Below are 12,530 nucleotides of genomic sequence, written 5' to 3'. Positions count from 1 at the left end.
CGTCGATGCCTGGCGCTTTGCCGTTCCTTAACGTCTTTGCCACCTTTTTAAGCTCCTCCAGCGTGAAGAGCTCCTTCCTTTGCACTACACAAGAGGAAAAGTCCTCCCTAGGGCCAGATTCCACATGGGGAAACAGCGCCTTAATAATCTTTCGGACCCAGATTGGATTGTCAAGACCAGGGGTTCTTTGCCTCGAAACTAATTTCTTAGTGACGACTTTGTAGGCCAAGCCCCATGGGTCCTTCTCCGCTTCTCCAATCAGGTCCTTCCAACACGATTTTTTGCTACTCCTTATAGCCCGCTTAAAAATCTGCCTGGCTTCTTGCCACTCTTCTTGCAGCAGAAGGTCTCCCTTAGATTGGGTATATTTCCTTCTTGCTGCATGGCATTCTCTCCTTAAGCGAGCTAGTTCGTCATTCCACCAGTACAGAGCTCCCTTCCTAGTTCTTTTTTGTTGCCGGCGAGGCATTGAGTAGTTGCACGCTGCAATAATTACTCGCCTCGCCTCACGCACTTTATCACCCACTGAAGTTGGCTTCGTCATCTAGCCTAACTCGTGTATAGCCCGAGCATCGGCTAGTGACTCCACCAACTTCTCCCTATTTAGCCGTCTGAGATTCCAGGAGGGACTCTTGTGACCAATATGCGGCCTAATGTTCCCTCTCGGATTTTTCTCAGCGACTATAAACTCTATGTACTGGTGGTCACTCATAGTCGTTTCGTCCAGCACCTTCCACCGCGCGAATCTACGGGCCACGCGGGGCGACGCAATTGTCAAATCAATGATGGACCCTGATACCCCGCGTCTGAACGTGAACTCTCGTCCCCGGTTCATCACCACCAAGTCGTTTGCTGCAACCATGTCCGACACCAAGGTTCCCCTCTTGTCTAAACGGGTCTCCCCCCATTCCGGCGACTTACTATTAAAGTCTCCCGCAATGAGGACATCCCCGCCGAAAGCTTTAATGCTTTCTTCAAAAGCCTGAACCTCGGCCTCGAACTTTTTGAGGGGATCATTTGGAGAGAAGTAGCAGCTGTAAACACGTACCTCGGCCACCTCTATCCAAACGAACCCCCTATCGGTCTCCAGAAAGTCACCGATGGCGATGTCCGGGTTACATATTTGAATACCTGATCCCTTTGATGCATCCTCAAACCAGACAGAGGATTCTGGCTTCCTATACTGCTCACTGAAAAGCAGTATATCAGCTCCCCTCTCTCTGGCAGTCTGCATCAAGAGATCTTGCGCGACTTTTCCCTTCCTGAGATTAACCTGGAGAAACCCAAGCTCTGGACTTTAGATCTGTTAGTATCTTCCAGTACACCGGGCAGGCCCTGCTCCCTGAAGGATGTTTTGTGTCTTCCATCCCACGATCGGAACAGTCAATGCACTGGGCTACCCCTTTGCATTGACTCTTCCTGTGGTCGAGACCGCCGCACCTCCAGCAAGCCTCCTTTCGGTCCGGCCCACTGCATCCTCCAGCCAGATGGCCGTAACAGAGGCATCTAAAGCACCTCTCTACTTCCACTCTGGCATGGACTCTGCAGTTGACCCACCCTATCTTTACTCGCCTGGCCTTCAATAACGACTCCGCTTCCGTTTCCGGGAGCCGCAGAATGGCCTTCTTCGTGCTACCATACCGAGCGAAAAGCTGACACGGAACTTCTAAGTCTGGTCTGCCAAGTGCACCCCGGACCGCCAATACAACATCTTCTTGGACTATGGTTTCGTCAAGGTCCAAAATTTTTATCGACCTCATCGAAACCACAGTCCTTACTTCTGCCTCGCCCTGAAGAGCAGCGGTCAAGGCTCTGCCGAAACCCAAGACGCCCTGTCCCTTTTTGAGTACCAGAAGGAGATCGTTCCTTTTGGTCCTCCGAATCGACAGTATCTCCGTCTGCGTATCCTCAGGCCTAACCGCCGCCTTCATTTTGCTCATAATGTTTGGATCTTTCGTAGATATCACGATCGCATCCGTCATTTTTTCTCTCTTTTTACGTGGAGGTCGATCAGTCTCTTTGATCGACTCCCCCGTCTTTTCTTCCAACTTCTCTGCATCCCCCTTCTTTTTTTTCTTTTTCTTCTTTTTCTTGACCTCTTTCCAGGTTTCATTTTCCTGGAGAGAGTTCAATTTTTCATTTTCTTCGGTAGCAGGCTTGCTGTCCCCCGGGTCCAGCTCGCCTGTTTTGCCCTTCTTTTTCTCCACTTTCTCTGGTGGTGTCCCAGAGGCATCTCTCTTTTTTCCTTTTCTTTCAGAGTTCGGAGTCGCCAAGGGTATTGTCCCCTGGCGGCCTCGAGCTCTCTTCTGGCTGAGGGAATCTACTATCTCTAAATTATGAGAAAAGCAGGCCCCCTCCTCCATCATATCTTTTAAGATGCCTCTGAGGCTATCACTATGGTGATATGCCTCTCTGGCACTGATTTTCACCTCCCTGGAGTTGTTCTTGAGCATCCCTTCCTTCACTATTTCTAGTGATTTGAAGAGTTGCTCAACCACCACAGACTGCTTCTCCATAAGTCCAAGAATGACTTGCCATTCTTCGACGATCGGTGAAGCAGTCCGCGACACCAGAGTCTCCTTTTCCTTTTCAATGATGGACTCAGAGGAAACTACGCTCTCCGTCTCCATCATCACTTTTCCGTCACCGTTATGGTCAGAAGGACCAGTGTGCTGTTGGCCCCCTCCAAAATCCGTGGGCCTTGCGTCGACCATCGGGGCTTTCACCCGATCGGAATCGACGTGCCGGCAGGGATGGCGAGCGTGGATAACAGGAGTTGCCCATTCATGGAAGATGCCGTTTATAGACTATGTCTTCCCAATCACCAAGACAAAACAGAACAAAAATTTCATACTGAACCCACCGGTTCAGATTCTTTCTGCCCATTCAGAGGGGTAATGTGTTTATAACAATACCCTCCATTAATACCATTCCCTAACATACTGATATCCAGATGGTCCCCACCTCAAAAGCTCTCCAAACTACCCTCCTCCTCCTACAAACAACTCAGCACACGTACACACATTTTATGTAAAATAATACACAAATGGATGCAGATGAGCAGAGAAGATGGAGTCCCGGGCTTGGGACCGGTTCAAAGCAGAGTTCCGCAGGCCCCACGGATTTTGGGGGGGGCCAAAACAATAATTAGCCGTTAATATATGAGACAAATGTCTCAGACCAGTTCGTGGCTATTCCGGGAATCTTCAAAAGCTTGCGCCAGGGATTCAAGCGCCAAAAGAACGTCAGTCGGGAAATCCAGGATGGCGTGACGGTTTTGGAAGGTGCGTTTGAGATAATCTGTAGGAATTTACGTTTTATCCCCAAGCCTTTCATACACCAGGAGCCGCAACACCCAACTGTGGTAGCTCCACAGCAGACGGAGAGCACTACTGCACCTCTGAACGGCGCAAAGACATGTCCTAATAAGGCAAAAGGCGTTAATAAACGCCCCACGGAAGGTACAAGCCCAGATGCGAGTCCGCGACGGGCGACTCAAGGCGGGAAGAGAATCAAGCGAAAGGAGGCTCCACAGCTCGGTTCTGAGTCGCTGGTTGGAGCAAGAGAGGCGCCCCCAAACAGCCCCGGCAAGTCGTATGCTGAGACCGTCTTGAGGGACGGAGCGGACAATGGAGACGGTTTCAAGGTTGTTAAAAACAAGGAGAAACGGACTCCAAAAGAGAAACCCCCAGGTGAGAAAAAGGAGCTTCCGAAGCCCCCTCCGAAGCTAAGGAGCACGGAAGCTGTCAAAACTACGGCAAGCGACCCAAAGTTTTACGAGGGCACCCTGCCGCTAATAAAAGCAAAGGTAAACCCAGAAGACACGGGTATAATAATAATAATAATAATAATAATATATAATAATAATAATAATAATATAATAATAATAATAATACTAATAATAATAATATAATAATAATAATATATAATAATACTAATATAATAATAATATATAATAATAATAATATAATAATACTAATAATAATACTAAATAATAATAATAATAATATAATAATAATACTAATAATAAATAATATAATAATAATAATAATAATAATAATAATAATAATAATAATAATAATAATAATAATAATAATAATAATAATAATAATAATAATAATAATAATAATAATAATAATAATAATAATAATAATAATAATAATAATAATAATAATAATAATAATAATAATAATAATCATAATAATAATATATAATAATAATAATAATCATAATAATAATAATAATAATAATAATAATAATAATAATAATAATAATAATAATAATAATAATAATAATAATGCAGCACCAGCGTGGGCTCCATCCCTGAGGAGTAAAAGATGTGTGACCATCTGTGAAAAGATACTGTCTGCGCAGAGATCGATAACAACGCGTATCATCTCTGCATATAAGACGGTATCTACGAGTGCTGTGCAGGTCCTTGCAAGTGTCCCGCCAGCAGATCTTTTGGCGAGGGAAAGGGAAGAAATGTTTCTCTTTTCTAAAGAAAGCAGTTCCTTGAATGAGGAATTAAGACCAAGCAAGGGCCTGATCCGCAAAGAAGCGAGGCACAGGCTCATAGAAAGATGGCAAGAAAGATGGGATGGTGAGGAAAAAGGTCGATGGACTTATCGCCTTATCCCGGCACTCGCCACCTGGATAAATAGGAAACACGGTCAGGTTTCCTATTACTTGACTCAGGCGTTCACAGGTCACGGGTGTTTTAACTCGTACCTGTGTCGCTTTAAATTACGCGAGAACGAGGTGTGTGCATATTGCCAGTTCCCTGAGGACAACGCGGAGCACACCCTCTTCTCATGCGGAGCCATACCTTAGAAGGGACTGGAGTTTTTGCAAAGTCGAAGAGGAAGAACTCTTCACACTTAGTGAACTGCAAAAAGCAGGCAAAAGATTGAAAACAGGCAAGGCGCCTGGAATCGATGGGATAAGTAACGAGATCCTAAAGTTGGTAATCGACACTTTACCCCAGATTCTGCTTCGATGCTTCAATCTTTGCCTTGAGAGAGGAGAGTTCTTCCGCGACTGGAAGCGACAGAGGTTAGTCCTCCTAAGGAAAGGTGAAAAACCTCTAGATAAGGTTTCATCGTACAGGCCTATATGCCTGCTAGATACGATGGGTAAACTTCTAGAGGATATGGTTCTGCAGAGAATGCAAAGCCACTTGACCGAAGAGAATCGTCTATCCGATCACCAATTTGGTTTCCGTAAAGGCAAGTCCACGGTTGATGCCATCCAGGCAGTTGTGGACATAGCCAAAGCAGGAAAAAACAAATTGGGACCTGGGAAAAAGAAGAGCTTCTGCGCGTTGGTAGCAATTGACATACGCAACGCGTTTAATTCCGCAAGATGGAAAGATCTCATCGAGTCGATGGAAAAGAAAAACATGCCGCCCTACTTGTTGCGGATAATGGATAATTATCTTAGCGACAGGTGGGTTATATATGAGGGAGACACCTGCACTCTCAAGGAAGAGATGCAGCGTGGGGCTCCTCAAGGCTCGAGGGTAGGTCCATTTGTATGGAATGTATCTTACGATGATTTTCTGCGAATGGATCTGCCCGAAGGTGCGGTGATCATCGGCTTTGCGGACGACGCGTTGTTCGTGTGCACTGCCGAGAGTGAGGAGGCTCTTGGGACATTGGTGAACGAATGTCTGCGACTAGCAAAAAGCTGGCTGGATACCAGAGGTCTTGAAATGGCCCTGGAAAAGACCGAGGCACTGCTGGTCACAGACAGACGTGGTTATGAGCTCCTACGAATCGTGATAGACGGATTCGAGGTCAAGTGGAGTAAACAAATTAAATACCTTGGTGTGGAGTTGGATGGAAGGTTAAACTTCCACCACCACATGGCTATGGCGTCGAATAAGGCGATCGAGTGTGCGGCTAATCTTTCACGGCTAATGCCAAATGTTGGCGGACCCCGTGAACAAAAAAGAAGACTGGTGGCGAGTGTCGCCCACGCTAAAATGCTCTATGCAGCACCAGCGTGGGCCCCATCCCTGAGGAGTAAAAGATGTGTGACCATCTGTGAAAAGATACTGTCTGCGCAGAGATCGATAACAACGCGTATCATCTCTGCATATAAGACGGTATCTACGAGTGCTGTGCAGGTCCTTGCAAGTGTCCCGCCAGCAGATCTTTTGGCGAGGGAAAGGGAAGAAATGTTTCTCTTTTCTAAAGAAAGCAGTTCCTTGAATGAGGAATTAAGACCAAGCAAGGGCCTAATCCGCAAAGAAGCGAGGTACAGGCTCATAGAAAGATGGCAAGAAAGATGGGATGGTGAGGAAAAAGGTCGATGGACTTATCGCCTTATCCCGGCACTCGCCACCTGGATAAATAGGAAACACGGTCAGGTTTCCTATTACTTGACTCAGGCGTTCACAGGTCACGGGTGTTTTAACTCGTACCTGTGTCGCTTTAAATTACGCGAGAACGAGGTGTGTGCATATTGCCAGTTCCCTGAGGACAACGCGGAGCACACCCTCTTCTCATGCAAGAAATGGGACTTGGAGAGGCGGGCCATGTTCGAAGGTGTAAACAGTCAAGTTACACCGGAGAACATGGTATCGCTGATGACCCAGTCAGAGGAGAATTGGCGGCAAGTCGAGAACTTCATAATCTCGGTTATGTCGAGGAAGGATCTCGACGGCCGCCAAAAAGCGTAATTTAAACAGCTTTTAATTTATTTGTTTGTTTTTTATTAATTTATTTTGTGATTTATTTGTCCTTATACATTTTTTAATTGTTTGTGTTTTTGTTATTCATCTTTGTACAGTTTTATGTTTTCAATTTTTTATACGCGTTTATTTTTTCTTTTTTTTATATATCCGTTTATAATTTTATCTTCTGACTTTTTACACTTAATTACACATTTGTTATTTTTAATTATTGTTGTGCTGTTAATTCCGCTTTATATTGAAATAGTTTTAAATTTTTAACTATTAACGTAGGATAACCGCAGAGAAAAGCAGAAAGTCGCATTAGCGACAGAGTTGGAGCGCCACCCTCGAAGGCTAAAGTCTTACGACAGTTCCGAGGGAGGGTAAAGGGCTCCAGAAGAAGGGTTACGGGTTTTAGTGGGTCGGGCTGGCAGTAGGTCGCCAGTTTATTAAATTTACTATTTTATATATTTATTTTTCAATTTTTTTTATTTCCTTTTGTTTTATCACACCAACCCCACATAACCTTGGAGTGCGGAGTCCAAGGTATCTGTAGGCAGATTTCCCAAAATTCCCTAAGCAAAAAAAAATAATAATAATAATAATAATAATAATAATAATAATAATAATAATAATAATAATAATAATAATAATAATAATAATAATAATAATAATCCCCGCCGATGGTTGTCCACTACCGAACATCATCGATGTCTTTGATGTGCTGGGAGAAGTGGATGCTTATCCACTGCCAGACATGATTGACATCATGGATATGTTCGGTAGACCTTGCCGTGGTGGCGGGGCTTTTCACTAAAGGGCAACCAACAGGGTGGTTCCCTGATTCTAAAACCAAAAAAAAATGAATGAAATGGATAAAGATTCAAATAAATTACTCCAAGCGGGTACCTCAAATGAGGGTAATCCCGTCACCGATTCTGATCGGGTTCAAGCCCCGGTAGTCGGTGCAGACGGCTCCAAGGATTTTGGAGGGAGCCAAATAAAAAATTCTGAGGATGTGGGACTTAGCAGATTCGAAGAAAATGTTTTAGAACAGGTCGATCTGATCCCAATAATACTGGATAGTATGTGGCGTGCTTGCAAAAAGCAAAAAAACATTAGCAAGGATGTTAAGGATGGAATGGTGGCAATGGAGAAGGTGCACGAGGTGCTTTGCAGAAACCTGCGATTTATACCTAAGCCCTTCATTAGCCCAAGCAAACCAAGGTCGAATCCTGAAACTCCTAGATCGATGTCGCACGCCACATCCAGCGAGAGCAAGTCCATCGACCCAAGGAAGCGCCCTAGAGAGTTTGAAGGTCCGGAGACTGATTCTTCTGTGACCACTCCCAAGGGTAAGAGGGTTAAGAGCAAGGAGACCAAGGCAAACCCTACTGTTATGGAGACGGAGGTGAGTAAGGCTGCTTCGGCCAGGGTTGCTTCTTATTCGGAGGCAACTGTGGCAAATAAGCCTGAAAACGAAAAAGACTTTGAAACTGTCTCCAATAGGAAACGGGAGGCCCGTAAGAAAAAGGCCTTGAAGAAAGCGGAGGAGAGGGAGCGACTTCAGAAGCGCCCCCCCAAAATTAGAACAACGGAGGCAATAAAAATTGTGGCCCGGAATCCAGAGACCTACCATGATCTCATAAAACTGGCAACAACTTCGGTAAAGCCAGAGGAAACTGGAACAGAGATTGTGAAAATTAGGAGAACTCTTAAAAAAGAGGTTCTTGTTGTTGTGAAAAAGGGGGGTGAAACTTCAAAGTTCGCTCAGAATCTTACCTCCGTTCTTCTGGACAAGGCCGAGGTTACGGCTCTTGTCAGTAAAAAGACCCTCGAAATTCGGGATCTTGTCGAAACAACTTTAGAGGAGGACGTTTTAACCGTCTTAAAGCAGAAGTTGCAAAAGCCCGAATTAGAGGTGACTTGCCGACTTCTGACACGTTTTGGTGGTACGAAAGTGGCACTAGTACGCTTGAATGAAACGGACAGCGAGAGTCTGCTTAAGCTGGGCAAAGTGCGTATTGGCTGGATAAATGCATCCATCCGAACGCACTTAGAAGTGACAAGATGTCAAAAGTGCCTAGCCTATGGACACGTGACCCGAATTTGCAAGGGCCCCGACAGAACAAAAAACTGTCGGAGATGCGGCGAAGCGGGACACTTCTCCAAAAGTGTACTAATGACAAGCCAAGTGCATAACGTGTACAGATTTGGGAAAAACGGAAGTCAACCATATCCCTGGAAGAATTTCCTGCCCGGTTTACAAGGAGGAACTGGAGAAACTTAAAAGGGCAAATCCTTAAAGCTCCTTCAAGTCAACCTGCATACAAGTAAGGATGCACAGGTGCTCCTGATGCAAACAGCTAGGGAAAATGAGGTGGATATCCTGTTCTGCAGTGAGCAGTATCAAGGAAGCGACCTCGCACCTTGGTATCAGGATAAGGCGAAGAGAGCCGCCATCAAGCTGTGCAACCCAGAATTGCGGGTTGACAAGTTCTTGGAGACAAGCAGCGGGTTTGTGTGGATAGAGGTGGCTAACATACGTATGTATAGCTGCTACTTCTCACCCAACGACCCGCTGACCACCTTCGAAGCCAATATAGAAGACCTAGAATCGAGCCTCATAGAATCCAAGCTGGATGTCATCATCACTGGCGATTTTAATGCAAAGTCGCCAGAGTGGGGTGAGACGAGGCTCGACAAGAGAGGAATTCTGATTGGAGAAATGATCTCCAAGAACGATTTATTAGTTGTAAACCGGGGAAAAACATGGACGTTTAGACGAGGTGCGATCGGATCGATAATAGATCTAACGATAGCATCGTCTAATATATTTAGCCGCATAAGCGACTGGCGGGTCTCTGAGGAATATACAGCAAGTGACCACCAGTACATTGAGTTCTCAGTCTCAATGGGAGACACACGAGGAGGAAAGAGACAGGAAGCTCCTAGTCGCAAAACCTTCTCGTGGAACATTAAGAAACTCGACAAGGAGAAGTTCAGCCGGTCCCTAAAAGAATCTATCTTAATTGAGGATTCTGGTTGGGTGAGGAGGCCGAAAAGTCTAAATGGAGAGGTGCGAGCGGTGCGAATATAATCGTCACCGCTTGCAATGCGTCGATGCCACGTCGCAAAGGCGCCTTCCAAGGAAAAAATCCTTGCACTGGTGGTCAGAAAAACTGTCCTCCTTGAGAAAGGAATGCCTCAAAGCAAGAAGGACATATACCCGTTCTAAGGGAGATCCCTTGCTGAAAGAGGCTTTCAAGGAGGCGAAAAAGGACCTCAAGAAAGAGATCCGCAAGTCGCGACGCCGTAGCTGGAAGGACCTAATCGAGGAGGGTCGATAAGGACCCATGGGGTCTGGCTTTTAAAATCGTAACTAAGAAATTAGTGACGAGGCAAAAGACCCCCGGCCTGGACAATCCCGATTGGGTCAGAAAGATAATAAGTTCTTTGTTTCCTCCTGCAGAACCATACCTTAGAAGGGACTGGAGTTTTTGCAAAGTCGAAGAGGAAGAACTCTTCACACTTAGTGAACTGAAAAAGCAGGCAAAAGATTAAAAACAGGCAAGGCGCCTGGAATCGATGGGATAAGTAACGAGATCCTAAAGTTGGTAATCGACACTTCACCCCAGATTCTGCTTCGATGCTTCAATCTTTGCCTTGAGAGAGGAGAGTTCTTCCGCGACTGGAAGCGACAGAGGTTAGTCCTCCTAAGGAAAGGTGAAAAACCTCTAGATAAGGTTTCATCGTACAGGCCTATATGCCTGCTAGATACGATGGGTAAACTTCTAGAGGATATGGTTCTCCAGAGAATGCAGGGCCACTTGACGAAGAGAATCGTCTATCCGATTACCAATTTGGTTTCCGTAAAGGCAAGTCCACAGTTATGCCAATCCAGGCAGTTGTGGACATAGCCAAAGCAGGAAAAAACAAATTGGGACCTGGGAAAAAGAAGAGCTTCTGCGCGTTGGTAGCAATTGACATACGCAACGCGTTTAATTCCGCAAGATGGAAAGATCTCATCGAGTCGATGGAAAAGAAAAACATGCCGCCCTACTTGTTGCGGATAATGGATAATTATCTTAGCGACAGGTGGGTTATATATGAGGGAGACACCTGCACTCTCAGGGAAGAGATGCAGTGTGGGGCTCCTCAAGGCTCGAGGGTGGGTCATTTGTATGGAATGTATCTTACGATGATTTTCTGCGAATGGATCTGCCCGAAGGTGCGATGATCATCGGCTTTGCGGACGACGCGTTGTTCGTGTGCACTGCCGAGAGTGAGGAGGCTCTTGGGACATTGGTGAACGAATGTCTGCGACTAGCAAAAAGCTGGCTGGATACAGAGGTCTTGAAATGGCCCTGGAAAAGACCGAGGCACTGCTAGTCACAGACAGACGTGGTTATGAGCTCCCACTGAATCGTGATAGACGGATTCGAGGTCAAGTGGAGTTAAACAATTAAATACCTTGGTGTGGAGTTGGATGGAAGGTTAAAACTTCCACCACCACATGGCTACGGCGTCGATAAGGCGATCGAAGATGTGTGGCGGCTAATCTTTCACGGTTAATGCCAAATGTGGCGGACCCCGTGAACAAAAAAGAAGACTGGTGGCGAGTGTCGCCCACGCTAAAATGCTCTATGCAGCACCAGCGTGGGCCCCATCCCTGAGGAGTAAAAGATGGTTACATCTGTGAAAAGATACTGTCGGCGCAGAGATCGATAACAACGCGTATCATCTCTGCATATAAGACGGTATCTACGAGTGCTGTGCAGGTCCTTGCAAGTGTCCCGCCAGCAGATCTCTTGGCGAGGGAAAGGGAAGAAATGTTTCTCTTTCTAAAGAAAGCAGTTCCTGGGATGAGGAATTAAGACCAAGCAAGGGCCTGATCCGCAAAGAAGCGAGGCACAGGCTCATAGAAAGATGGCAGGAAAGATGGGATGGTGAGGGAAAAGGTCGATGGACCTATCGCCTTATCCCGGCACTCGCCACCTGGATAAATAGGAAACACGGTCAGGTTTCTATTATTTGACTCAGGCGCTCACAGGTCACGGGTGTTTTAACTCGTACCTGTGTCGCTTTAAATTACGCGAGAACGAGGTGTGTGCATATTGCCAGTTCCCTGAGGACAACGCGGAGCACACCCTCTTCTCATGCAAAAAAATGGGACTTGGAGAGGCGGGCCATGTTCGAAGGTGTAAACAGTCAAGTTACACCGGAGAATATGGTACGCTGATGACCCAGTCGGAAGAGAATTGGCGGCAAGTCGAGAACTTCATAATCTCGGTTATGTCGAGGAAGATCTCGACGGCCGCCAAAAAGCGTAATTTAAACAGCTTTTAATTTGTTTTGTTGTTTTTATTAATTTATTTTGGATTTATTTGTCCCTATACATTTTTTTAATTTGTTTGTTTTTTTTTATTCATCTTTGTACAATTTTATGTTTCAATATTTTATACGCGTTATTTTTATTTTTTTTTATATATCCGTTTATAATTTTATCTTTTGACTTTTTAAACCTTCTTAAATTTTTGTTTTTTATTGTTGTTGTGCTGTTAATTCCGCTTATATTGAAATAGTTTTAAATTTTTAACTATTGACGCAGGAGAACCGCAGACCACAGCACAAAGTCGCAGCAGCGATAGAGTTGGAGCGCCTCCCTCGAAGGCTAAAGTCTTACGACAGTTCCGAGGGAGGGTAAAGGGCTCCAAAAGAAGGGGTACGGGTTTTAGTGGTCGGGCTGGTAGTAGGTCGCCAGTTTATTCAAAATTTATATAACATTTTTTATCCTTTTTTTAAATTCCCTTTTTTTTTTTTACAACCCCACATAACCATTGGAGTGCGG

At 45.3% G+C, this 12,530-nt stretch overlaps 1 protein-coding gene across 1 annotated transcript; it reads right to left on the bottom strand.

Moving 5' to 3' along the window:
- Nucleotides 1-544: 544 nt before the first annotated feature.
- On the bottom strand, nucleotides 545-1,234 carry LOC122505400. Its single transcript, XM_043616992.1, has one exon. The coding sequence runs from the start codon at nucleotides 1,232-1,234 to the stop codon at nucleotides 545-547; it is 690 nt and encodes a 229-aa protein (XP_043472927.1).
- Nucleotides 1,235-12,530: the final 11,296 nt, after the last annotated feature.

The sequence above is a fragment of the Leptopilina heterotoma genome, unplaced genomic scaffold (genome assembly GCF_015476425.1).
Source record: "Leptopilina heterotoma isolate Lh14 unplaced genomic scaffold, ASM1547642v1 Lhet_354, whole genome shotgun sequence".
Classification (NCBI taxonomy): Eukaryota; Metazoa; Arthropoda; class Insecta; order Hymenoptera; family Figitidae; genus Leptopilina; species Leptopilina heterotoma.
Note: the sequence above shows the minus strand (reverse complement) of the source record. Positions and strands in the feature narration are given on the sequence as shown.

What these genes read in the sequence shown, in the direction of transcription:
- LOC122505400 (XM_043616992.1), bottom strand. Translation starts at nt 1,234, where the DNA reads ATGCAGACTGCCAGAGAGAGGGGAGCTGATATACTGCTTTTCAGTGAG.